This window comes from Streptopelia decaocto (assembly GCF_964273445.1).
Source record: "Streptopelia decaocto genome assembly, chromosome: 1".
Classification (NCBI taxonomy): Eukaryota; Metazoa; Chordata; class Aves; order Columbiformes; family Columbidae; genus Streptopelia; species Streptopelia decaocto.
In genome coordinates, this window is record NC_138663.1 from 33,498,938 (window position 1) to 33,524,879 (window position 25,942).

Below are 25,942 nucleotides of genomic sequence, written 5' to 3' on the forward strand. Positions count from 1 at the left end.
TTTGGTGAGAGACAGGTTCACGTTTTGAGACACTTTTTAGCTCACATGGTGAATGACACAAAATGAACACGTTTATGCTGCTGGCAGTGCACTAATAGAAGATGGTTAATGATTACCTGCTTAGCGTTCTCTACACCAGCTATAAGGCATTAGGCAAATGCTTATTTTGTGGACAACAGATACAAGTTACAGTGTTTCTGCTAGTAGTAATTGAATGTCTTTGTTATGGTGAATCGATGAGAAATGTGAATTAAGGAAACATTTTAAATATAAATAGTGTTTCTGTTTGTTTAAAGAAATGCTACAGATTTCAATTTCCATTAGAAATCCAGTAGTTTGGCAGTGTGAGTGAAATCCTGCTCCCGCTGCTGTCAAAAAACTCGCTGACTTCAGTGGATGAAGATAAGACGCAAGGGAGAAGCCAGTCTCTAGCAGGTATGTACAAATAAATCCCAGAATGGAAAAGGCATGAGATATGATAACATGTGTAGGCTTCAATAAAACTGGAGCTTGTGAAGTTATCGTGCCTTTTTTTTTTTTTTTTTTTGGGAGAAGTAGGGCACTAGTAAACAGTTTAATGCTGAAGAAAATGCAGACTTCCTATGGAAATCTCCAAGCGTCTGCTTCTCTTCAGGCTCAAGTACTCACGGCTTGAGGTCAAGTCTAGCTATGATCAGGGTCCAACTCAAGTGTGCCAGGGGAATGGTGGCTGGTGGTGGTGGTGGCTGTCCTTTTCCTGCTCCCTGTACCTCATCACACAGGCACACAAGCACACAGGGGTCTGTTCCCCTAAACCACAAAAGGGCCCAGCCCTGGGGCTGGCTCCCTGGCCAGAACAGCAGAGACAAGCACCAGATTTAGGACCTGCGCTTATACAATGCTTATTTATGCTCTCGTGGTGCCTTTTGTGTCCATACCCGGAATGCTATGCTTAACCCCGTGAGGCAAATGGTGAGTAAAACAGCAACAGAACAAACAAACAAAACAACAAGGGTGCATACAATTGGAGAGCAGAGCTGGGGCTAAAAGGCTGGGGGAAGGGTGTGAACTGACATCACTCCAGTTGGGATTGATAAAAAGAGGTGCTGCTGCCCTAAAGGAACAGAGCTTATGGTTGAAGGGCTAGGAATAATAATGGAACAATGCAATTCATGGGTGGAAGAGTAGAAACTAATTAATTATGATTATTTTCTATGAGCAATGCTCTATATATGTCTCACAGACAATTAACACAGACTTTAGGCTGATCTGATAACTCAGTGTTGGGGACAGTGATATGCCTGTTGGAAATATCTGTCTGTTTTCTGCAAGAAAATACACACACAACTGTGTTTTCAATGCTGGGGAGTCATTATTTGGATTTGATTTGAGTAAACTCAGAAAAGATGGAATAGATAACAGAACAGATGGTTGTGATTTTGGTGTGTAGCAAACAGGGGTGTCTTCTTTTCAGAACGAGGTGGACTTCAGTGGCCGTGTTCACTGCCTCCTGATTTTACCCAGTCATAGATGACCAAGGGAACGCTCACTAGGGAAAATATTATCCCCAGTGCCAAGAAAAGACCAGCCTGGAACAAAGAGGAGAGAAAATTAATGAATAATAAAAAAGACAATAAATTCAAGTATGTTAACTTCTCCTCTTAAGGAGATTTACAAGGTGATGTATCAAAGTTATTAGCTAAAATGGGATAGCATTTCTGGTAAAGACAAGACGCCTAGATAATTAAACAGATTAGCGTCATTAACAATTACTTCCTGAACCAAAACTATTTTTTTTTCTCCTTTCAATTTACTTCTTAAACACTGATCACCCCTAAAGAGGATTAAGTAAGTCTGTTTTTAGGACTGATCAGCTCTGCGCTTTCCAAAGCCTCACAGTAATAAGCATACTCTGCCTATCAGATACGTGCCTGTCAAAGCTCAGCCCTTTTGTCTGGGGGATGTGCAAGTGAAACACGGGTTTCCTGCCTGTCTGCCCAGAGCAGGAAGGTCTGACTTCGGGGTGCTTCCAGTGCATGCCTCCTCAGATTGGGAATACACAGGAGTGTTGTGTCTTTTCAGCTGCAGCTCTTTCTGGGGCTCATAGGAAATCTTTCCGAGGCCCATTCCCATCTGCTCATGCTTGCCAAAGGGCTGACCATTCAACTGGCTGCTTCTGCTTGAAGCACCCTAAGTCTGAATTGGGTCCATTAAAACCACAAGGAACACCACAAACCAAGTGCTTTGCAGGCTTTCTGAATCAATGAGCCAAGACAGAGAAAGCTTGCATTATAAGGAATGACAAGACGAAAGTGTTGCATTGACAAGAAAGGAATGCATACCCAAATCCTCTGAGTGAACTTTGATCTGTCCTGCTGTGTCAATTTTAAATAAAATGCCGAAGGAAGAATGAAAATCATCATGTTGGCAGCAGTGACCCCTGCAAAATTCAAATAAATGAGTTTTGTTAGCTGTCAGCAACAGCCAATTATTGTGTTGCTGATTAGCAACAGTTTTATTAGTAGTACAAAATCAGATACCGTACCTACAACTCCAAAAATGTCCTTCATCGTAGGGATACAAATGACTAAGATGTCGAGGAAAAACAGAAGAAAGGAAGTAAACAGAATATGAAGGCGTAAGTCAAATTGTGTTCTTTTAACCATCTCAAATAAGGATGCACGCACCTGTAGGAAAAGAGGGAGAGTTCTCTGTCAAGAACAGTCTATAAACCAATTCAAAGCTTCTTGTATTTATTTTAACTGGTTCTTCATGCAACAACAAGCGCTACATAGATCCATCAGAAATTTTTGTGTCTCTGATGTAATACCCTTTGAAATAATCCTTAAAATTAATTTGATATTTCAAAACTGTAGGTATACGTGCATCTGCAGTAAGATATTCCTCCCTTTCTAACGTGCCTTTTGGAATCCTTCTGCACTTAAAAATAATCTTCACCTCTGAGCCTGTTCCAGTGAAGTCGTGTGAAGTAAAATAAGGCCCATGTGGATTCAATTTAAAACAGATTGAAGAACAAAAGTGATTAATTTATTTCCTGCAGGGAGGACTTCTCCAGAAGTTAGTGGGAGTCCGGTGCGGGAAAAGGCCGATCCAAGCTCAAGTTCTTTTTTGTGTAGCTACGTCACTGACTCAGCAACTGCTGGACTGTGGTTTGAAGAAATGCACCGTGTACAGCTGCTACCAATTTCCAAACCATTTTTCCAATTTCCAAACTTTTTACTTACTGAGAAGAACAGCACCGGCACCGTGAGTACCACCGCAATGATCACAGCCAAGCGCACCAGCAGGATGAGGACGTCATTTTTGCTCTGGTACTTGTAAAGCAGATCTGACTTCACTTTGTCTATGGAAAAGACAGTAAGATAAGTGTTCTGGCAAACAGGCAACTCGTTCACAAAAAATCATTGCTTAACAGCAGCCTTCTTGAACAACAAGTGATTTATCTGCAAACAAAAGAGTATGGAATGAAACAGCCTTGAATTCAAACAGCACTTTGAACCAAATCCTAATGATCACTTTATTCCAGATTAATCCTTTGGAGGCCTGATTTAGGAATGCATCCTAATTCAAGACAGCACATGACTAAGGTAATTTTCACTGTAGGAAAGACAACAGTGAGACATATACAAAATCTTGCTTACATGTATACATATAAAAAAAAATAAGTGAAACAAGCTATTTCTAATTGGTTCCATAGACTATTTTTTCCTGAAGTTTCAAATGATATAAAAATAATCGCATGCACCGTAATGGCTGAACTTAATATAAACTACAAGGTTTTGAGCTAAATTAGTCTAAACAGCAAATAAACTTCCAGGGAAAAGCAGTGCCCTTGTTCTCAACCAAGAACAAAGCCTATCTTGGGTCAGCTCCCAGCAGAACACCCTGACATTTGCAATCAAATCCCATGGTAGCTCCTCCCAGGGCTGCCCTGATGTTTTTTCCCTGGAGCCTGTCACCCCCTGCCCCAGCAGTGCCCACAGCTCAGCCCCACGTCGGCCGCTGGCCCCAGCACAAATCATGGGGGGTGCCTGATACAGAGACGCCGGAGATATTTTAATATGACCTCCTGCAAAAAAGTCTCCTTAAAGCCATGATAAATAGTGCAGAGTGGGTCTGCGCATGCTAACCAGCAGGAAAACCAAGTTGCTGATAGACCTATGTGTTTGCTTTGTAACTTTTACATATTTAGGAGCAATAACCTAAGGGGGTGGCTGTTAAACATGCCACAAAAACATACTAAGGTTGTTTTTAGGCTCATGTTTTGTTTCTGCTGCTAATCTTAGAATGCTGATGGTAAAATATAACAGCTCTTAAGCCTAAATCCTTAAGGGGAACTCAGCGGCCACATTTAGTTTAAAATCTTTGGCACTTGGCAAGACCTCATGTATCCCTGGAAGCAGAGGCCTCTGTCCTGTGGCAAAATGCCTGCGCTCTCCCCCACCAGGACGCCCTTCTGGGGAGAGACACTGAGCTGACACCACCTGCACAGTGCTCAAATCCCCACCAGGAGGAAGAAAGCGCTCTCCCACCTCCCTGCGAATTAGGAGTGGGGTTTTCAAGCCGGGCACATGCAGAGCTTCTGCGACACAGAGCTTACTCTGCTCCTGCAAGCACCTTCTGAGCCGCTCACAGGCTGCAGCCAAGTAGGAAGTGAAGGGCAAGGCTTACAGTTGAAGGTCTGTTTTGCTTTCAGCTAGATACACCACAGAGCCCAACCACAGTGTGACCTTTTAGGGGAAGAAAAGCACCTCTTTTCTGTAACTCTGCAATGTAAACATAGTCATCACCGCAATACTTTCGAGAATACAGCAAACAGACAAGGACTGTTGGTGTAAAGAAGAAATGGCCACAATAAAAATGGTGTTCCTACCCAGGTAAGGGTAGAGAAGAGGGTTAGAAAACTGTAAGCGAACATATGAAAGGTAAGGTCTTGTCAGTCTCAAAGGGAAAAAGGGTCAAAGTGGAGGAATTATATATTCCCTCAGTGGTTTTTTTGCTGCCTCTCATGGCACCGACCCTTGCAGAAGCCCCAGCAGAGCCACACACCTTCCAGCCATGGGCTCTCGCCACTGGGAGCAGGAACGCCTGACAAGGGGAGAGGCATGTGAGACACCCCAGGGACTCGTTCCCCCTCGGGAGGGACAGAAGGTCACAGCCCCTATCTCCTCCATGGACTCAGACCCTCGACCTTGAGGGATGTGGGAGATTCCCAGAGAGGAGCTCCATGGATCTGCCTCCTCATACCCCTGGGGCAATCACATCAGAATCTCCTCGCTGCCAAAGCGAAGGGGTCCGTGCTGATTTATACCCACTTGCTCCCTGGGGCTGCTAATTTGATGCATTTCTATGAAAATGTGTTAGATGGGAGCAGCTGGATGAGAGCGGTTGCTGTTGCTGTCACTTGCAGCATATTTGCAGTTTTATTGGGAAAATTAAAACAGATGACCTCGAGTTACTTCGATGCATGCAGACTCAAGGCCTCATAATCAGAATGAGAGCCTGAGGAAACAAATATGAGATAGGTACATCTTCGGAAAAAAAAAAAAAATTGCATTTCATATTTACTTATTTTCTTTCTCTTGCAATACATGACTCACAGGGAACGGTATAATGAATGAGGAGATTGTAATAAAAACGATTCTATGATTCTATAAAAAGTTCACTTGGAACAGAGTGGAAAAAAATTATGACCTTTTGGTGACTCTTGGGTAAAAGGCAAACATCAGTTTTGTCATCTGTCTTGTAATCCCTTAATGGTCCATGGGAAAAGACACTACTTTACAACATTTCCATTATACTGGAGCATGGGAGTAGCTTGCTGGGCAATATTTATCCTACTTAATAATCGTGCCTTTAGGGCATACATGTTTTATCCTTTAGTGGTACAACATAATCTGTTTGTTTCTTTAAGGGAAATGATATGCATGGAAAGAGATGGGGCAAATCTCAAACTCTGAAATAACCATCCTTTAGCAGCTGATCTGGGACAACACCCAAAGCTTCCCCACCTTCACTGCTAGTTTATTTAACCAAGACCTGTAGGGCTCAGATCTAGAGACACAGGGAGAACAATTGGTCTTTAATTTCTATGATGAAAGCGTGAGTAAGAAAATGAAGAAGCTGTGATGGCTGATTCAATACTCATTTCTTAGGACCTGCTCTCAAATCCGTCTCATTTTATGCAGATATGCATGCTTCAGTCATTACCAATGTATATAGTATTCAGGTGAGGACCTTGGAATGAAAATCTTAGTGGGGCCCAGCTAATCCCCAAATCTCTTAAACAATTCTCTCCCTCATATTTTGAATGTGCCTTTTGCAAATAGTACTTTCATTTGTGCTTTTCATCCAGAGGGGAAAAGGAGGAAAGGATTTCTACCTTTAATACATGAACTTTAAGAAAAAATACTTGAAAAAGTATTTTAGTACAAGTGGATGGGACTTTACGGCTGAGATACACTATTGATTTCACGTGTATTCCCTTTATACTTTGATTAGTAAAGAACTGCATACTTACCATAGAAAGTCAAATAGCCAAATATGGCAGTCAAAAGGTACATCACGAACATCGAAGAAAATGAGATATTTGCAACCAACTTCATTTTTTTCTCTGAACGGCTGGAGAAAGAAGGAAAAAAGAACACAAAAATGGTTGGACTGGATTTTTCAATAGGTGATAAAAACATATTAAGCATTTGCATAAGTATTGTAATTCTGGGGAGACTCATGAATGCATTTTCATTTAAAACAGGAATTCATTTACAGCTGCATAAGGAAGAGAAGGACTGGGGAAACAGACCCTACTTGGGACTTAAGTCAAGAAATGCTGGGTCTGCCCTGTGGCTCTGCTCCTTGGCCGTACCTGCCTAAACAGAGTGAGGGGTGAAGCCAAGTGACGAGGGGTGGCCCTTAAACGCTTCAGTAATTAAATTAAAAGGCCAAAATAAACGAAGAGTAAAATTATACACTGGAAAACAAAAACAAAAACAACATTCTGGAATGTTTGCAAAGAAACATTTGCGTCCCCATGGGTAGAAAATAATTAGTGTATGAGTGAGTGTATGCGGACCACTACAGACCTATAAAATAGGTTAAGTGTAAACATTTAATTTTTAGATATTTTTTCTGAAATATTCACACTCTGGTACCCAAAGTTAGACTTTTAAAACCCCTCAAAAATGCCTTAAATAGGCACCTGGGAAACTTCTGGAGTGCCTTGAAACTCAAAGCACCCAGTAAATGTCTGGGACCTGAGGGCACCCATGGGTTTGACTGACCCCCTGGCTCCCCCCACAGCCCAAGACCCCCTTGCAGCCCCCCAGGACCACCAGCGATGCTGCAACAAGTCTGGTCTCCAGCTACCCACAGCCCTCCCCAGCCAGAGGTGGCAGCAAAACAGCTGGACCAGCAGAAGTCTTCTAAATACTTCTTTTTTTTTTTTTTTTTTTCCAGGTACTGCAGTAGATATTTAGTTGCACTGGAACAAACAGCATTAGCTGAACACACGCCTCTCTCCTGTGCCAAATAATGACCAGCACAAGTTGGGTCTCCCCAGACTGCTGTGTACTTCCAGAGAAAACTCCCCAAGTATTGCATGATGCTCGACCTCCCCCACCCCAGCAGCACGCCTGGGAGGCTAGATTTCCCAGCCAAAAGCCACGCTCCTTGGCTTGTTGGGTGTTATTAAAGTACATCTCCTCCAAATGGCACGAGTGACTCACAGCACCTCTGCGCTAACATTTTCCATGCAAAGCGGTTCAAAACAATTAACTGGAAAAAAAACAGAGAAAGGCTTACTCTTTAAGTTCAGTATAAATTGGGAGGACTGATGGGTGGCACACGAACGCAAATGCGATGGTGGGCAAAGCGTACACGGTCTGTTTGGAGAGAATTTCAGAAAAGAAATTAAGAAGTATTTCCCCCAGCGGTGTGAAGAAATGATCCGTGTTCAGCTACCCCAGCTCTCTGGGCTCCTCAATCAAACGTTGAGAGCCTTCAGAGAAGGCAGACAACCTGTCAGTTAGCATGTATTTAATGAAATATGGAGAGCAGCGGTCTTTATAAGGGAGGACAAAGTCTTCGCGTTGGCCACACGAGCACCGTCCTGACTCTGCTGGCAGAGAGCAGCACTGGACACCACGCAGCTGCCGCTTTGCTGCCTGGGATGGGTTTCCCTGCCCAGCTACTGCCACCGTCACTAGCACATTGTCAGATGTGAAAGGACATATGGTGGGTCACTGCTATGCTACCCTGCCTTGGCATGGAGAGGGGTGGGCACCCGTGGTGCTAAGACTGAAGTCCTGAAGAGGAAGCCCATATCCAGACTGTAAGAAAAGAGGAGAGGAATGCAGAACTTACAAATGAATAGATATTTCAAGGTACCAGACTGAGTCCCTTCATTTCCCAGGCCAACAAAAGGGCTAGGAGGGCTGTAGATGGGGCATGCTTTTCCTTGGGGAGACACTGTTATGTCACCAAGAAGGGCAGGAGGCCTTTGTGGGGGACATCATCCCATTCTCCACCAAAACCTGAACAGGTTTCAATCCTCAGCCAAACTTTACAGATGATCTTAGCACCCACGTGCTTCCTTTCTTCCCAGGGAACACGTAGGAGCAGAAATCACACAAAAACCAGGTCCTCCTGCAATGATGAAATGAGTCCATCCATACATGCGGTTCTCCCCAGCCCTCTGAGAACTGCTTGTGCTGGCCACGGGTGTCCCCTTCCCACAGCAACCATCCTGGGGCATGGCCCATGTCTGGCAGATTCAGTAAGTACTCTGGTTGCTCTCCAGCAGTCCTTCCTCACCCAGGCCTGTGCCACCTCCTCTTCCTCACTCACAGCACACTACTGTTGTGGAGTCTCCATCCATGGAGATATTCGGAAGTTGCCTGTACATGGTGCTGGGCAACTGGCTCTAGGCAGCCCTGCTTTTACAGGGAATTGGACCAGATGAGCTCCAGAGGTCCCTGCAAACCTCTGCCATCCTCTGATTCTGTGAAACTGTCTCTCCTCTCACACACCAAAGTTGCTAAACTGATTGGCAAACTGTTGCCCCCAAGGGCAAATCTCTAGAGTTCAGCTCCAGGATGCCTAGTTCAGATGGAATAATTTTTCTGATGTACCTCTATTGACTCTGAGGCAAATGCTAACACTTACTGCAGGAGAAGACAACTGCCCTCCAACACTATCTAAAATATACCTCTGCCTAAGCTGCTATCGCACACCAAGTTAACTAACTCTTGGTCTGTCACACCAGATCTGGGCTGATGGCTGCCCCAAAATAAAGATAAGTGCTTGGATTGGCTTCTTCAACTGAAGCTCTTAGGATAAATTTTAAAGAAATTAATTTTTGCATGTATATGCTGTACATGTGCGTTCCCTATGAATGCAACACCTGAGGACCCTGCTCTGCTGGGTAAGGTGCAGTTTAACCAGCGCTGTGTCCCAGCACAGCTGACAGGAGAATCCTCCTGCTCCCACAGCTATGGCCAGTTGCTCTTTCACATTCTCTTGGCACAACTTTTCCTGCAGCTGTGTGGTGATGAAGGAAAGCACCCAGCTGAAAGGCAATCAAATTTTTGCTGGATTAGCTTTCAGCTCTATCCTCTTCCCAACCCAGTAAACCATATGGCTACAGAAAACATGTACCCTGCCACAAAGAAGTGGTTTGTGTGCAGAAGGACAGAGGGATTACTTCTGGGCTTTGGATGCAGGAACAGCTTACTCAGCCTTTACTGAACTACAGCCTAAAGAGTGCAGTTGCAGCACGGGTAGTAAGGAGCAGTGGAAAGGAAAACTCTTCCAAAGGAAGCATTTGTTGCCTGGTGGTAGCTTGGGCTCACAGCATTAGGACATCTACTACCGGTGCAGAGCAAGACTGCAAGGAGATACATTCAACACAGCATCTCCGTAAGACTGGGCAAGGAGACCCATTGCACCTTTGTCACTGGAGCACAAGTGTAAGCATGGAGAATCAGCCCCTACATGGTGCTGATCGGATTAAGAACATGGGGTGTAGGTGCATATATTATGTGAATTAAAAATAAGTATTATAAAAAGAAACATACCTTGGAATTAAAGACAATATACTTTGGCTTACACATATCTGCATGTGCTGAGCTATTTGATAGGAGAGTTGATGTTGCATTTAGCTCCAATCCGCCACAGGGAATTTGAAACTTCTTGTAAATAACCTAGAATGAGAGCCAAAGACAGATAGTTACTAAAAATAATAATAAAAAGCAAATTGAAAATCAAAACATCAGTGAAACTGTGAATTGTCTACCAAGTATCCAACAAAGATAGCTGAACTTACCGCTATCAGGAAGAACACCATGCAGGACAATGAAAATCCACTGGTATAGCCAAGATACCCTGAAATACATTAAAAGGAAATCTCATTAAAAATATTTTATTAGCTATATCTTGGTTTTTACTTATTTTTGTTGCTTCATGAAAAGTGTAAATGTATTATGCTTTTAATATATATCATGATCTTCTAGGCAGGACAAAAGCGTGTTCTGTTGGTGTGGGAGTCTCCCATGTCACAAGCCTCCCCACTTTCAGACAGACCTGAGCTTTGCTCTGACTAATTTGACTTCCCAAGGCTCATCTTTATGGCTTTTGTAAGGGGCTGTGATAACTGAAACAAACCTGAAAAAGTGCAGTTGTGATCAGAGCATGACCCAGATTCCCTGACATGAGCCACATCAGCTGAGTATGGGTTATTTTCTCAAAAGGAAGATCCCAACAGGACTTCAGTGCCAAAATTTACTACATGGTTTTAAAAAAAATACGTTATGTACCTACTGGCATCTTTGTGCACTCACATACATTTGAAAATAGAGTGGTCTAAACACATTTTACTTCAAAGTCCAATAACTCTTGTTAACATCACCACTAAAAATTTTGATGCTTATAGAAAAATAAGTTATTTTTTGTAATCTCACAATTTATGAACTTATTTTTACAGGCTAAAATAGAATTGCCTTATGAAATGAAGACCCTCATAACTATATTTTTTTAAATCAATTTCCACAATTGTGTGGATGAGGCTGGTTTATGCTGAGTTCAACAGCTGTGACAATTTAGGCCTACTTATTCCAAGATGCTTGAAACACAGCTTATTCCTAGGCCAGGAAGACTTCTTAGATTACAACCAGAGAACCTTTTTTTTTGATTATAGTTGAGTTGCCAGTGTGGCTGTCAGTGGTGTGATGTCTGGGCTCCTTTACTTTATTCCCACAATGGCATTTGCATCTTACCTAAGTTCTTAAGGAGACATAAAGGGAGGATTATAACACACGTCACGATGACAACAAGAAACCGCCCATCTACGTACCATACCCTGTGTAAAAAATTAAAAAAAAAAACCAAACAACACAATGAGCACACATTAAACCCTCCTTGATTTTCCTCACACCGCTCTGCTCTAACTCAGATATGGCAGATTTCATAGTTAATATGTAAAATATCACCCTACCGCTGAGATCAGTGAGTGGAACTGAGAGGAATGGGGTCTCTAGCTTTTTCTCATGCACTACAACACAGCATATAACCCAGTGCAAAGGATGTTTACCACTATAAGGAAACACCACTTCTCTAATCAAGAAGCTGGTAAATGTAAAGTAGTGATAAGTGGCAGAAATCCAAGTATAATATTCTGATGTTGTCTTATGCTACTATTGAAGAATTTCATACTATGGACAGTGCTTCAGGAACAAAATCCTGTAAGATACTTAGAATGCAGGGAAAAACGTTATATCTTAAACTTGCATTGTTCCAAATATCTTCAAGATTGGATCCTCCTATGATAAGAGGTTCATATAAATCACACTTCTGCATGAAAATCTGGTGTGCAAAGACAGTAACTACTGATGACTTAACCTTTCATTTCCTATCCTTACTCCTTTCCATCCCAAAGTTGTCTTTTAACCCTCTGAGATATTCCTGTGAAAATCTATTTTGACAAACCTAAAGAATGTCCAATATTTAAGACCTTTTATAAACATATGCTTAAACTTATCTACACAACGTTGAATTCTATAATCTAATCACCAAAATGAATTCAACTTACGTAAAAGTTTCTTCTTTTCCCATTAGAAACTTTAAGGCAGAAGGCAGTTCATTTTTGACTATGAAGAGATAGCTCAATATTGCTGGAAGAAGAAAGTCAGTTTAGAAAATGGGTGAGATATTTTGTGGAATAAGTACAGAGAAACATCTTGAACCTTTTCCCACATCAGCCTCTGATGATAGAAGACCTTGAACTACAATTGACTGTAAACTACTGATCATTCAGTAATACAATATTTTTAAAGGGCTACAAGCAAAGTGTTAGTCACAGCTATATTGAGGAGCATGAAGATCCCAAGACATCACTGAAGGAGGAACCTGACTGACTGGTAGCTGTAACATTATTAAGACATTTCTGGGTTTTGTTTTTCAATACCCTTAATCTCTTTTACCTCCGATGTACAGGAGAGATGTAGATGCGAAGACAGTCGCTCTCCCTGGGGCACCAAAGAGCTGCTCACCTATCTTCTCATACACCATGGTGCCTATAAAAAAAAAAAAAAAAGGAGAGATGTAACAAATATACCAGCGAAAGCTGTTGAGTTGAAACATTTATGATTCCTTTTTAGCTACACATGCACCTATGCAGTTGTATCTGCCTTTTGCAAGTAAATAGAGAGCTCTTTTGTAACTACTAGGACTGAAAGTTATGTAGGAATGTTTTCTTGACGTCTATAAATGTTATCATTGGCTACCAGTCACTTTTGAAATAGAAGCTCTTAATGAGCCTATTACACACCTTTAATGAGGCTGTCTGTACCCCTAGTGCCATATTAAGTTCTGGTAATCCTATCCTGGCATATTAGGTTTGTGCCCACAATGAGAGTGATGCAGGAAGCCTCTTCTCCAGACAAAACTCAGCACAGGAGGATCCACCAGTCAGCGCTGGCAGCCTGGCCACAGCTGACACAGTACCCTAATTCTGCAGTTTCACCTGCTTTGACTAAACGACCTAAATGAGAGCAGCCACTGGTTTACAGGATGATTTACAATTTCTAAGGAAGAAGCCTTAACTTGCGAATTCTCAATGTGGTTTGTTTTTTGTAAAAGCAGTGAAAGGTGTAAATTATAATTATAACTTCTTTTAAAATATCAGTCAAGCTTGAGAAACTTCTCTATTAATTGGTTTGTGTTTCTGTTATATGTGATTTTTTTTTCCTTGGCTGTGATTTAGGCTGAGAAAGAGACTGGACATTGTGAAGATGGTGGGATACATGAGAACCAAAACAGAAATATTGCGGGTGTTACACTGTACGTATGACTTCAAAAAATGTATTCCATTGTTTGGTTTTCTCTACATTTTATTATAGCTGACATTTCTGCTTTGAAGCTTTTATAAATGATGAGTTTGAGCTTAAAACGTACCAGCAGCTTAGTAACAAGGGCTTGGATTTTACGAACTAACAGGGCACAAATGTGTCCACAATTAGGGATACATACCTAATTTGAATAGGCTGTTGCTGCCATTATACATGCTAAAACAGTAATTCAGCTGTGTTTAAATTAGATATTAAAATATTACAGTGTTCTTGTGCACAAATAATTTTAAAAAATCTGGCTTCAGAGACTGCTACTCAAGGAAAGAGATGCTTGGACTTCAGAGTACAGGGACATTTGACACTGTAGCTAACTTCTAATTTCTGGTTTTGTGATATAATTTGCTTACAGATACACTTCCCTCAGTCAAGAAACTGTTCCGTTTTATTTTCTTCTAGGAAAACTCCTGCTGCACCACAAAGACTATCAGGAATTTCACACTAACCATTAAGGACAAACTATATTTCCAGGTAGGCTTCAGCATACGTAAAGATTCATTATATTTCATTTGCAATTGGTTTTGTAATGCAAAGAAACTATATGACCTGTTACTTCTACCTCACTGAGGACAACATTTCACAGTAGCAGAATTCACTCTTTGTCATTAAGTTTTTCTCTTTATAGTGACGGTTAGATGCTGTTTGCCATTGCTATGACATAAATTCTTGTTAATTCTAGGCTTCTGGTCCAAAATGTGTTAGGCCTTTCTATTGTGTCAGCAAAGTGATAGAAACTCAGTCTTACACAAAACAGTTGGCCTTATTTGAGCACTTTTCACCTCTTATTCTTTACAATTCTATTGAAATGGTACAATAACATCTTAAATTACCTGTTTCCCTTGAACACACCAACATGAGATGTATCGAATAAATAGACAGCACCATCACTGCAATTAAAAGCAGCCTACAAAAGAATGGAAAATAGAGTTTACTGTAAGAGCTGAGCTCTGACATTGAAATATTTCACATTAGGTCATATTCCCATTGCCTCTGAGATAAATTTGTATTCTTCTTACAATGCATAAAGCCCTATACCCACATGTGATTCATGTGCTTTTTGCAGTTCCACCAAACCACGGTGGAGGGGGAAAGCCCTGCACGTACAGAGATTCATCCAAGTCAAACTTGGTAGAGCTGGAGAACGCAGCCTGTTAGTGAGTGACATGCCCCCAAATTAAATGAAGCAAGAATCAAGATGTCTTTTCAGGTAGGAATTAAGATTCGATCAGAGCAGGGATGAGCAAGGCATGTCCGTCACCACCTACTCTAAAGCTTTTTTTCTGCAAGCAGAGTACAAATTTCAAAAGGAATCCCTCTATTTCAAAACTTCCATACCAAATGAAAGCATCTTTTCCCTGGACATCTTTCATATGCTACCAAAGCGGTGCCCAAATGGCTTTTTATGTGTGTCCCAGTGCCTCAGGATGGGGAAGAGGAGGGAAATTAAGGCTCAACTGGCTCCCTTGGGAATAAAGGCAGAAACCAAAATCTTATGCGTTGTCCAGTTGGGGGCTGGTGTCACTGATGTCACTCCTGGTCTGCTGTGATCCATACATAATTTGACTTCACGCAGAAGAATTGCAGGAAGTAATGACCAAACTGTTTGCATAGGGAACTTGCTGGCTCAAATGATAATTAGTCAGTGCCGGGGGCTAAGTGCATAAAAACACATTTGCTCATTGCTCTATGTCTTTAAGCCCAGCACCATGTGTGCCTTCCCCTCCAACACTCTGACACACAAAGACCTGATGATGTTTTCATGATGTGTGTGAAGAGCATTCAGACAATCTGTTGGCAATTCCTCTCTTTATTATGACAACTACCCTCAGGACACTGAGAAAAACAAGCCTAAAATTTAACAGAAAACAAGCTGCTGCCATAGATAGGCAGCAACACATCATTTTCATAGGCATACATAGAAAGAAAAGGATGAGAAGCCTCTGCCTCCCACTTTATTATTTTAGACTAAAAATACTTAAGCGCCAAATAATGACCCACAAGTTTCTCGGGGCCAGAGAAGCAGGGAGAAACATAAAGAGGTGATGGGAGAGACTGCTTTTTTGCCAACAAAGTATGATGTCTGACAATAACAACACACTCTTTGTACAGCCCAGAGGGTGTTTCTCCTCGAGGAGTTGGAGAAGGGAAGGGAGATTGTACAGGCTGAGGTCACTCTGCTCCATTTTTTACCAATGTGCTAAGCCCCATTCCTGCCCATGTTCCCTGAGGAGCCCCCACACCCCTGCCTGCCAGGACACATGGTGCTCACAGCCCCCGTGCTCGGCTGCTGGGCTCACTCACCCCCACCCCAAATGGCTCTGGTTCCCCATGCCAACATCAATTCTATTTTAATATTAAAAGCTCCCGTTTCTCAGGCGCTGAGCTCATGGAGTCTTTGCAGCAGTAAAAATAACACTCCCGAGCAGCCAGGTATTTAGCTGATCTGTTGTCCTTAGCTCCCCATAGGGTTCTCACAGAGACACTTGGCATTTTCATTAGCACTGTATGAAAAACTTATTTGTGTTAGGACTGTGGTATGGACAGGGATATTTACGCCAGAACCACCCCTTGGACAGGAATGAAAATGTCCATGCCACTCGGTCTGCACAAATTCAAAACAGAAGCCGGCGAGCTTGCACTGCAGTCCCAAAAGCACTCCCCCTACTTTTTATTTTGACTGTTCTTAAAGTGCTGGCAGCTCTGCAAGCAAACGGCACATGCAAAAGTCACCTGCCCCCAACCAATTCAGAATAAACAGTTTAAGGCAGGGGACTGATACAGCGCTGGGAAGAACAAACTGTTCCTGCCATGCCACTGTTTGCTCCCAGCTGCCACATTACCAGGTCAGCTGAAACATGTGCTGTCCCCAGGCCTCTGTGGAGTCCCAGGTTTGAGGGCCAGAAGACCTGTGAGACTCGTGCAGTTGCCTGCCTTATTGCACAGAACAGCTCTGAACCCTCATCAGGTATTGGGTGCAGAAAAATGTGGCCGAGCATGCGGTTTGCCACCGTATGTCCTCCCAGAGGGCTGGTCTGCCCTAAACCTCTGGAGAAGTTCAGCTGTGGCTTCATGTTTGCTTCCAGTCAGCCCTAGCAGGAACACCTGCAGCAAGCAGTGTGATACTTCAGCTGTACTACACCTCATCTAACAAGGCCCTGTGTCTCAGCAGGGTTCTTCGTACCATGTGCAGTGCCGGGCTAAATGCAGGCTGAAGGCACCTTGAGCTTGGCTGGCCACTATGTCTCTGCAATGTGATCCATCCCTCTGGTCCTGGGTTTCCAGGATGAAACTGCAGGCAGCGACATGTGCTCCTGCCACTCTGAGGTATCCTGCCCCATCTCTAACTTCCAAAGCCTTTTGTGCCATCTTTCTGCAACAAGGTTTTCTCCCCTTTTACATGCAGGAAAGGATGCTCTTCTTTGGTCTGGGCTGTAGTTATCAACCATATTGGGATTAAGTTCCTCAGAGTTCCCACGTCAGTTATTTTGCCTAGGATGCATGGCACTTTGCTATGGCACTAACTTATGCAAATAAGATGTGGGAGTATATACTCATTGCCATGTTTATTTTGCATGTATTGCACCAAGAATTTGGATCTGAACTGATCCAGGTGTGTATATGGCAGTGTCCACTTCACACTGCAGCAGTGTGGAAGTTGTGAGAGTGGAAATCAGGCTAAGTCTGCTTTGTTAGCACTGGAAATGCTCCTTTAATTTTTCTGCCTCTGCTTTCTACTTTTCAGGGCTGGTACGTGCCAATACTGGATAAAGCAATCTAGAAACTTTCCAGAACTGTGCTGCTCAAGGACAATGAATTTAAGTGCTTTCTCATGTGCAAAAAGCAATGGAAGTATTGCTAGGACTCTACCTTTAATTGCTTGTAAAGCAGAAACAGTTCTAAGATCTACCTGTGATAATGAAAGCAGAACTACACATTTATGGGAAAAATGCACTGAATGAGATTGTGAGAAAAAAATCTAACGACAATGGACTAGGTTTAGCTCTGAGATTACTGCGTGCTAAAAGAACATTTAAAGCAGTTCAACTTTCAAGCCTGACTACAGACACCACATTAGGATCCTGTATCTCTAGGCTTCAAAGGGGAAAGCTCTGCTGGCCTGGTCAGTGAGGTCCTGCTGGCTTCCTTACCCTTGATCTCAGCTGGCTGGTCTAGCTGCAGACCAACAGATCTAAAGTCATTATAAAGCCAACAAAAACAATTATCCACTTTTAAATACACATGGTTAATTCTGTAGAGAATAATGCTGTTATTTAGTGTATAAAATCTCTTCTTTCAGGTTGGGCAGTTTTTCGTGCAATGTGGTGGTACAGATCTACACATCCACTACTCGGGCCAAGACGAGCCCAGGCACTGTCACATGTTGTTAAAAGTTTCTCTGATGTTCAAAGCACTGGTCTGGTCTATTTCACTTAAAAGAAACTGCCTTTTTACATCCTTTAGAACAAATACATTTCACATAATTGATGAAAAACTGCTGAAAGAATAGGAAGAGGATGAACTTATAGAAAATGAAAGCAGTAACGAGAAATTGAGGGTGCTCCTTGGTTGAGACACTATTATCACAGCAAAGTAACAAGGCCAAAGAGAGGTATCATTTACAGGTTAGAGTGCTGGGGAAAAAAAACCCAGCAAAAATAAAATAAACTTGGTCTCTCTCTACAAGAAAGACCTAAATACTTTATAGCCTTGGATTATTCCTAGATTTTACCCAGCCACGGCAAATTGTAAGCTAGCAGCATGGATGTAGCTATCCTGGCACAAAACCACTATACAGATGGCTATATGTGCCACTTGGGCCATCCACACTGCTACATACAGGACAGATATTATATATTTCCCAAAAACCTAAGAAATAACAAAAGTTTTAGATTCTTAGATTTGACATGCAATAAATTACACCTCTTTAGAGTAGTCTGTAAACTCAATAACCATGTTGAACAGTTCTCAAAGATTGTAAATTATTGTATTTCTTCCCTCAATGAACATTTATCTGAAATATGCACACAATTCCCAACTGATTTCTTAACAATCACTTTTCATAATGAAACATCTCATACTGCAATCCAGAATAACACAGAATAACACTGTGTCTTACTCATGCACTGGCACAGTTTCATTTTTAAACTATAAAATTCTCCTTTACAAAATGCCTCTTTTTTTGCTGGAGTTAAGTACCTTCCTCAACTCTTTTTGTTTATACTAAAATCTTGGCTATATTTATATTGGCTCTCAAGGACTCTCACATAAGAAAGTGAAGAAACTGTGGGAGTGAGATGAAAATATTATATGTAACTTATAAAGGAATATAAATATTCTATTTCTTGGTTAAAAAAAAAAAGAGTAGTTATTGCACCATGCTTTGATGAAAGCTCTAGAGATCCTGTGACACAAGTAAAAACTATGCACTATCCCACTGCAACTATTACTACTGAATATTTCTGATGTATATGTAACTTGTGGACCATGGGAAAAAAACATGGCTAGGCTCAGGTTAGTAGTAAATAAAATGGACTTAATTTGCTCTGGAATTGCAAGTAGTGGCTTTCCCCCTCCTCCCCCCCCAAAAAAAAATTGTCCAAAACTTGTATCTAACATTTTCAGGTTTGAATGCTGTACTTGATTACAGATGAACTATAAATCCTTCCATTTGCTGACAGCGCACACATTCTTTAAATGCAGTAAAACTGCATGGGGATCAGCTACTCACCACGCAAATACTTACAGGAAAAGGATAATTCCTGTGTTGGCCAAGGCAAAAGCAAGGCCCAAAATCCCACTCCCCATGATCGCATTGCTGAGGTTGAAAATGGACATTCCCATGGAAGTAGTTCCTGGGATCTGGGGAGGTGAAGACAGATGTGTCAGCAGCAGCTTGGAACAGAGCAGGGAAAATGCATCTACATTTCAAACTCCACATTTTGTGATATATCAGGTATGGAAATGACTTAATAAAAATTGGGTTGAAAGAGGAAAAACATCACTAAATCCTGTCACAGCTACACTCTGATCCTATAGATTCTGTAAACTGACATAAATGGTATAGACAATACACAACTCACTACACTTTAAAAGCCCATCTTTCACTGTGCCTGTGAAATGTCTTAGGCACATGAGTTATATGATGCCATAAGGAACCACCAGGCCTTCCTGCCTAACACAGGCCAGAGGGATTCCCTTGCCTCAGTTCATCCAAAATGCTCAGGTTTTCTTTTTTAAAGTGCTGAGCACAGGCAGTTTCTACTGGAAGCCAGAATTCAGTTACAATTGTGTGTGCCCAGCACTTCTGAAGACCATGTGTAAAAGCCCTTCATATGCACAACATATAGTTCGTTTTGACAGGGAAAAGAACAGCAAGAGAGACTTACGTCTTCATCACTCTCTTGTTTCTCCAGCTTGCCGTTTGTGAGACTCGTTCTGCTCGATCCGAAATAAACTTGCTGAAAAAAAGAGGATTTATTTCCAGCGTTTAGAAAATGCGAACACATTAATTCCATGAGCAGCATGGGGTTACAAAATATGCAATGTATAAAAACTGTATGTGAAAAGAGGTCACACTCATAACTATTTAATGAGCCAGATTATGCTTTGCTGATACCAGCATATATTGTGTATTGATAAAGGTAACACTAGCAGAATAAATGTATATGTACTGAATGGTCTTTTAGGAGATTAAGTCAAGAAGAAGCACCAGTTTTGCATACAGGCAAGTAGTTTGTCTGCACAGACAATGAGAGGACATATTTCCCCAGGTGACCTGCAGAGGTGTGTGTGACTGGTACCCCCCACTCCCGACCCCTGCCAATGTGGTTAGCATCGCTAGTACCATTTAATGAGGCAAGCAGCCATTCTCTGTGACTAAGTGGACCATTCATTCCCTTTCCCTCATTATCAGGCCCTGAAGGTCCCCTGAACCAAGTAGACAAACCAAACAGATTTCTTCTTCCCCTCCCTGTCGGCCTCAAGGCTCCTGGGTGCCAGGCTGATTACTCCCTTCCTTGCCAGCCCTGAAGGTCCCAGACACCCGTCCCCCCCGGTGGTGGTGATGACCCCCATTGCAGAAGAGGAAAGCCTAACAGTACCCAGAGCACTGTCCATAAAGTCTATCAAAATCCTAAGAGGGGAACTTGGTCCAAAGCTGCTGCTGGACAGTGAGACCCGGGATCCCCAATGGCCAGAGACACCCCCACCATCCTCCGCTTCCTCCCAGGACTGAGGGAGAGACTCATCTTCTTTTATATGATTCTTGACTCTAGATTATGGTTGTTATATTTATACAGCAAATCATATATTAACATTTGACCCAATCTGCAGAGGGCCCAAGTGATAAGAAATTATGAATTAAGTTGTATTATAAATTCTGTATTATGCTACTTGTAGATTGTACCACATTGATTCTGCTTGTAGAAATCCTGTGCCATTCTAGTAATAAATACTGTGCTATAATAATCATAATATTTATATTGCATCAGCCATCAGATGTGTTACATACCTTACCAGGTGCTGTCACCAAGCGCCAGAGGCCCTTTTCGCTGTGGGTAAATTAAGTTCTTAAATTGAAACAGAGAAACAACAGGCTGAACACAGAGGGCAGCACCGCTGGTCCTTTACCACAGCTGGAAGTTTCTGCTGTCCGAGGATGTTCTGCTTCAGCCTGTGGCTCAAGACTGACTGTGCTTGTTTGAGAACATCCAGCGGTATCCAGCCTGGTAACGTAGCTGTGAGGTCATAAAGACAGAGCTCTGTCAAAATTCCGTACTACCCCATTTATGGCATGATTACTGGTGATATATGCTGGAACAACCTCTAAGCCTGTGCCAAAATTATGTAGTAGTAATGCTGCTGATTTGGCTTCCATAGCTGACACACAAGGCCCTGCATCTTTAACACTGTGGATATTACATCCACATTTTGAGTTTATCCCTTAAATCACACAAAATCGCAGAATTGACTGGGTTGGAAAAGACCTCAGAGATCATCAAGTCCAACCCTTGGTCCAACTTGAGTCCATTTACTAGATCATGGCACTAAGTGCCATGTACAATCTCAGTTTAAAAACCTCCAGGGATGGTGAGTCCACCACCTCCCTGGGCAGGCCATTCCAGTGCCTGACCACTCTCTCCGTAAAGAATTTCTTTCTAATATCTAGGCATAGCTGGCAAAATGTATGTAGTATTTTTGCTGGTTTTGTTGTAACTTTGACTCCTACCCATTGGTCTGCTTTGGCTTCCTTTATATAAGTAAAAATCAACAATGGGTTTCTCCTGTGTGATTTTTTTTTTTTTTAAACTACTAACTTCAGCATTTGCTGCAAAATATAGACACTGTGCCAGGTTTATGAGCTCTAACACAGTGAGAATAGATGGCTGAGCCTCCCCCACTCTTTTGAGAAGTGCAAAGCAACCACTTCTAAGATAGACTGATCCAAAATTAGCTTTCCGAAGCTGACCATATAGGTATTTCATCTTTGTGGAATAAAATCTCAACCTGATTCAGAGCATGTGCTTTTTTTTCTTTTTTCCATGTCTGTTCAAAGCCCATCTCTTGAACGTAGGCAGCAGAGTGTGAACAGTTTGAAAAAGACATTCCAGCTCTCTCGAAACACCCCACAGGCAATTTGTACAGGCAGTAGCACACAGAAGAGTTTTGTCTCTTTTAGATTTGTAAGTGCTGCTGGGAACATCTGTGGGCTTTGCCTTCTTCTGTCATTTATAGAGATCATGTGTCATTTTAGATTTTGTCAGAGTTATGATAGAAGTAACTAGTCTGCTCCCCCTACTTCTCATCCTTCTACAGCCAGTTCCCCTTAATAATTACAAATGTAACAAATTTGTAGATATTATTATTACCACATGGTATTAAAGTTTAATGAAAATTATTGTTAAAGAACTAATACATGATAAAGACAACAACACTTGAGTAATATGGCTTGAATATAAAGTGAATGTGGGACTTCTCATTAGGATACTTTTGACAGAGTAAACAGCTTCTGCAGAACTGATATCTTCCGTGACCACTAAATACATTATTTCCTTCTGGATGTGACTTAAAAATAACACGTCTGATTTGATAAATTGACCCAAAATACTTTTGAGTTAGTCCTATACTAAAAAGGACTGTGCTTGTGGTCCAGCCTCTCATCTATTAAGCTGGACTCCTCATTTACCCCACATTTGCCATATCACACTGCACATTTTTCTACTTATACGCTAAGTGATGAGTTCGGGAGGGCAAAGTCAGACATAGGAATGTGGTCACGGGGCTCTTGAATCACACGTTCTATGAGATATATAGAGCATTGCAGCCAGATTTTTTTATGGGGAGCTTCCCAGCACCCACCTCCCAGCGCCAGGATGGCTTGCCTAGAAATCTCAGCAGCGATGCAGAGGTGGGGGCTGTGGGGTCTGCCTGATCCAGAGACTGTGCTGTATTTGCTGTTGCAGGCAACTTAACTGACAAGCCCAGACGAGAAGGTTGCCTCGGGACCACACTCAGTAGGTGGTACAGACTTAGCATATGACAGCCTAAGTTTTCCGTAAATGGAATGTATTCCTGAACTTAAATTAAAAAACAACTAACCAACCGACCTAGGGGGAAGGTAATCCAATGGGTTCAACAGAAACAAATTTTCCCAATATTTTGCTTTTTATAAACTTTTTATTTTCTTTTTTTTTTTTTCCCCCTTCTACAGCATCTGAAAGGGAACATATGTTGGAATACTGGAATTTCTAGTTAAACCATGACATGCACCTGCTCTGCTTAATAGATGTGCTTAGAAAGCAAGCTATTCATTGTCACAGAATGTTGTATATTTGACCTTTATAAATATGACATGAATGAAGTGAAGCGAGTGTTTATTCCAGCCTTTCCCAGCCCTCCCAAGGACTGGAGGCCACTGTGACAGGTGCTGGGGAAATGCGCAGTAGGACCGTCTGTGCCACCAAAGCCTTGTGGCTCCCTGACAAGTATGAAATCCATTTGTGCTGTTTGTTGTCTTCATTTCAAACACTTTACTCATCATTAAAAGATGTAACCTGTTCTTATACGTTTTTGCTTTCCTGTTGTGAGCTCACAGCTGAGTAGGAGCAGCTTGTACAAAACTTTACAGATAAATTAATAAAATAACCTGTTAAAAAATAATTACCTGATCCTTGTGATGCATGAAGCCTCACCGCTGGCTTGGAAGGGATTTCTTCATCTAAGTATTTTCTTGGTTTGATTTAGTTCAAAGTAGAAACTTAGTCTTATTGATAAAGTGGTTTTAAAAGGACCATGCTTAACTACAGTTTCAAAATTTAATTTATTAAAGAACTTACATGAAAAATGTTAGACTAAGTTGATATCCCCAAGCTAACCATTTTGACTAGCAGAGTTAGCCAAAATCATTTTAGCCATCTCAGGTATGTTTAAAATGAATTAAATGAAAGTGATATTTGACAATGACTTAAATATTTGTTAAGAAAAGCTAGTTTTGCCAAGATGGCAGAACTTTATCCTTAGGCAGCTTCTTAAATTCAGCTCTAGCTTGAGCAACAGCAAAAATTTCCAGGGCAGGCAGGAACTAGAAACACAGAAGAAACCTTAGTCTGGCTTACACTATGAAACTTGGACCAGTTCTGGGTATAGCTACTAACAGCATTGTTAACCAACCAAGGGCTGCTGATAACTTACTAGTAGCTGTAAACCAAGACAGGCTTTCAGCCAGCAGCTTCCTGAGAGCATCGTTGTCGTTACAGCTAAGGAGTACGTCACCTAAATACAGGTTTAGAGTTATGTGCAGAGATGACAAAGTTTTATAGCCAAGATACATGGTTAAAAGTCACCAAGTCCATGTCTGGATTTGATGGAAACCTCTTTATTGACATGCCCAGAAGAAATTCAACATATGTGTATAAAGAAAACCTCCCTCCCAATACATGCCCTTCCAAACAACATCCCCTCCCTACATATGACTGCATATATAAATTCATATTTAGGCCCAGAAAAGGTTGGAAATACAAAGTAAACTAGAGAACTCTTTTCCAAGATCAAGAAATACTTAGGGTTTAAAACCAGACTTGGAATGAGCTTCTTCCTGTTGTACTTGGTTTACCTTCCCCACAAGACCCTTAAAAACTCTGCCCTACATAGGGCTTGAAAAATTATGCACTAGGAGAAAAAAAAGGTTTAAAATGAAATACAGACTGCAAAACGACCAGGTTGAAACAACAATAAATAGTTAGTTGAAAATTACAGATCTAATCTAAAGCTCAAGTGAAACCAACAGAAAAAGTCCCACTGATTTTGATGGACTTTGGAGTTTCACAGGGCCTTGCACTGTGCGCCAGGCAGCACAATATTATTTCTTCCATATACCCATTAATCTCTTGTCCCATGGAGATGGGGCGCTTGCCAAAATAGTCATAGGAAGGGAATAACCACATCTTTTCGGGAAGTGTTTGCTGCGAGGTGCAGATCAGGGTCTGCTGGCTGGCTTGTCACCCATGTTGGGATGGAGGTGCTTGCCCAGGGCAGTGGCCATGGTGGCCATGGGTGGCTAAGCCACAGGCCCAGCCCCAGGGGACATTGACAGGGCCGCACCAGTGCCAACGTGCTGCTGTGCTGGAAGCTGCAGTTGGCATGAGCTGCCATGAAACTCTTGTTTTAGACATGGAGGGAAACATGAACACACTGCGATATACAGGGAAAATACTCATGTATGGGATGCATGAGTCAGTAGCTGTGCCGCGAGCACCCCAGCAGAGGGATAATAGACAACCATAATGGGTTACATCCTACAAGCAAATGGTGCTCTGCAGGGGAAAAAGTTATCCAGAAGGGAAAAGAAAATTGTGGAATATGTTCGTCTGCCTTAAGAGCTAGAACAGTGATCAGAAAGTCAGCCTCTAAGTTTCTGACACTCATTCCTCACCCCATGCTGCTTCTTCCTTTAACAGACAGTCTGGATGTGACCCAGACTTTGTCACGCTTACTAGCCCATAACTCCACAAAGCACAAGGTGCAGGCACACAGGGCACACTCTTTCCCCACCTTTCACAAACATTCACTGAAAGATGAAGCATTAACAAGTTTTTTCCCTGTAACAGTTACTGGTGACAGCACTCAAAGCACCGTACAGCCACTCCTTCTCCTCCCAAGGACATAAATCCTCAGCAGGCTCCAGGGAGTCAATTTACCACTGTCAGCCCCAGGGCTCCTGGTGTTACCAAGTGAGCCAGCAAGGAAGGAAGCAGGTCCATACTAGAATTGTTTTGTTCTGGCAAAGTTGGAGGTTCTTATTTTATTTAATTTTTTTAAATTATATATATGTGTGTGTGTATATATATATATATATTTATATGGTTGGGTTTTTTTTTTTACAGAAGTGGTTTGCATTTCATTTTGGCACTTTCCATCAAAGCAGTTGCATCAGAAAATTCCTGACCAGCTCTAATCTTCACCAGTGCAGCTGTGCTGTGGTCGCACAGCTACATGGTGCAGCTGGTGGCCGCCCCAGGACTTCCCCAGGTGTGTGGCGGGGGGGGCAC

At 42.0% G+C, this 25,942-nt stretch overlaps 1 protein-coding gene across 1 annotated transcript in view; it reads right to left on the reverse strand.

Annotated features, from left to right (window-relative positions):
- Window positions 1–1,349: 1,349 nt before the first annotated feature.
- Window positions 1,350–25,942, reverse strand: part of SLC38A1 (solute carrier family 38 member 1) — a 34,756-nt gene continuing 10,163 nt past the window's right edge. Inside the window, 15 exon segments of the mRNA XM_082049935.1 lie at window positions 1,350–1,568; window positions 2,322–2,419; window positions 2,525–2,666; window positions 3,225–3,343; window positions 6,521–6,621; window positions 7,801–7,880; window positions 10,074–10,199; window positions 10,322–10,380; window positions 11,271–11,353; window positions 12,083–12,164; window positions 12,474–12,566; window positions 14,228–14,301; window positions 19,141–19,256; window positions 19,784–19,836; window positions 19,839–19,855. Coding sequence (XP_081906061.1) covers window positions 1,467–1,568; window positions 2,322–2,419; window positions 2,525–2,666; window positions 3,225–3,343; window positions 6,521–6,621; window positions 7,801–7,880; window positions 10,074–10,199; window positions 10,322–10,380; window positions 11,271–11,353; window positions 12,083–12,164; window positions 12,474–12,566; window positions 14,228–14,301; window positions 19,141–19,256; window positions 19,784–19,836; window positions 19,839–19,855 — 1,345 coding nt within the window. The 3' untranslated portion in view covers window positions 1,350–1,466.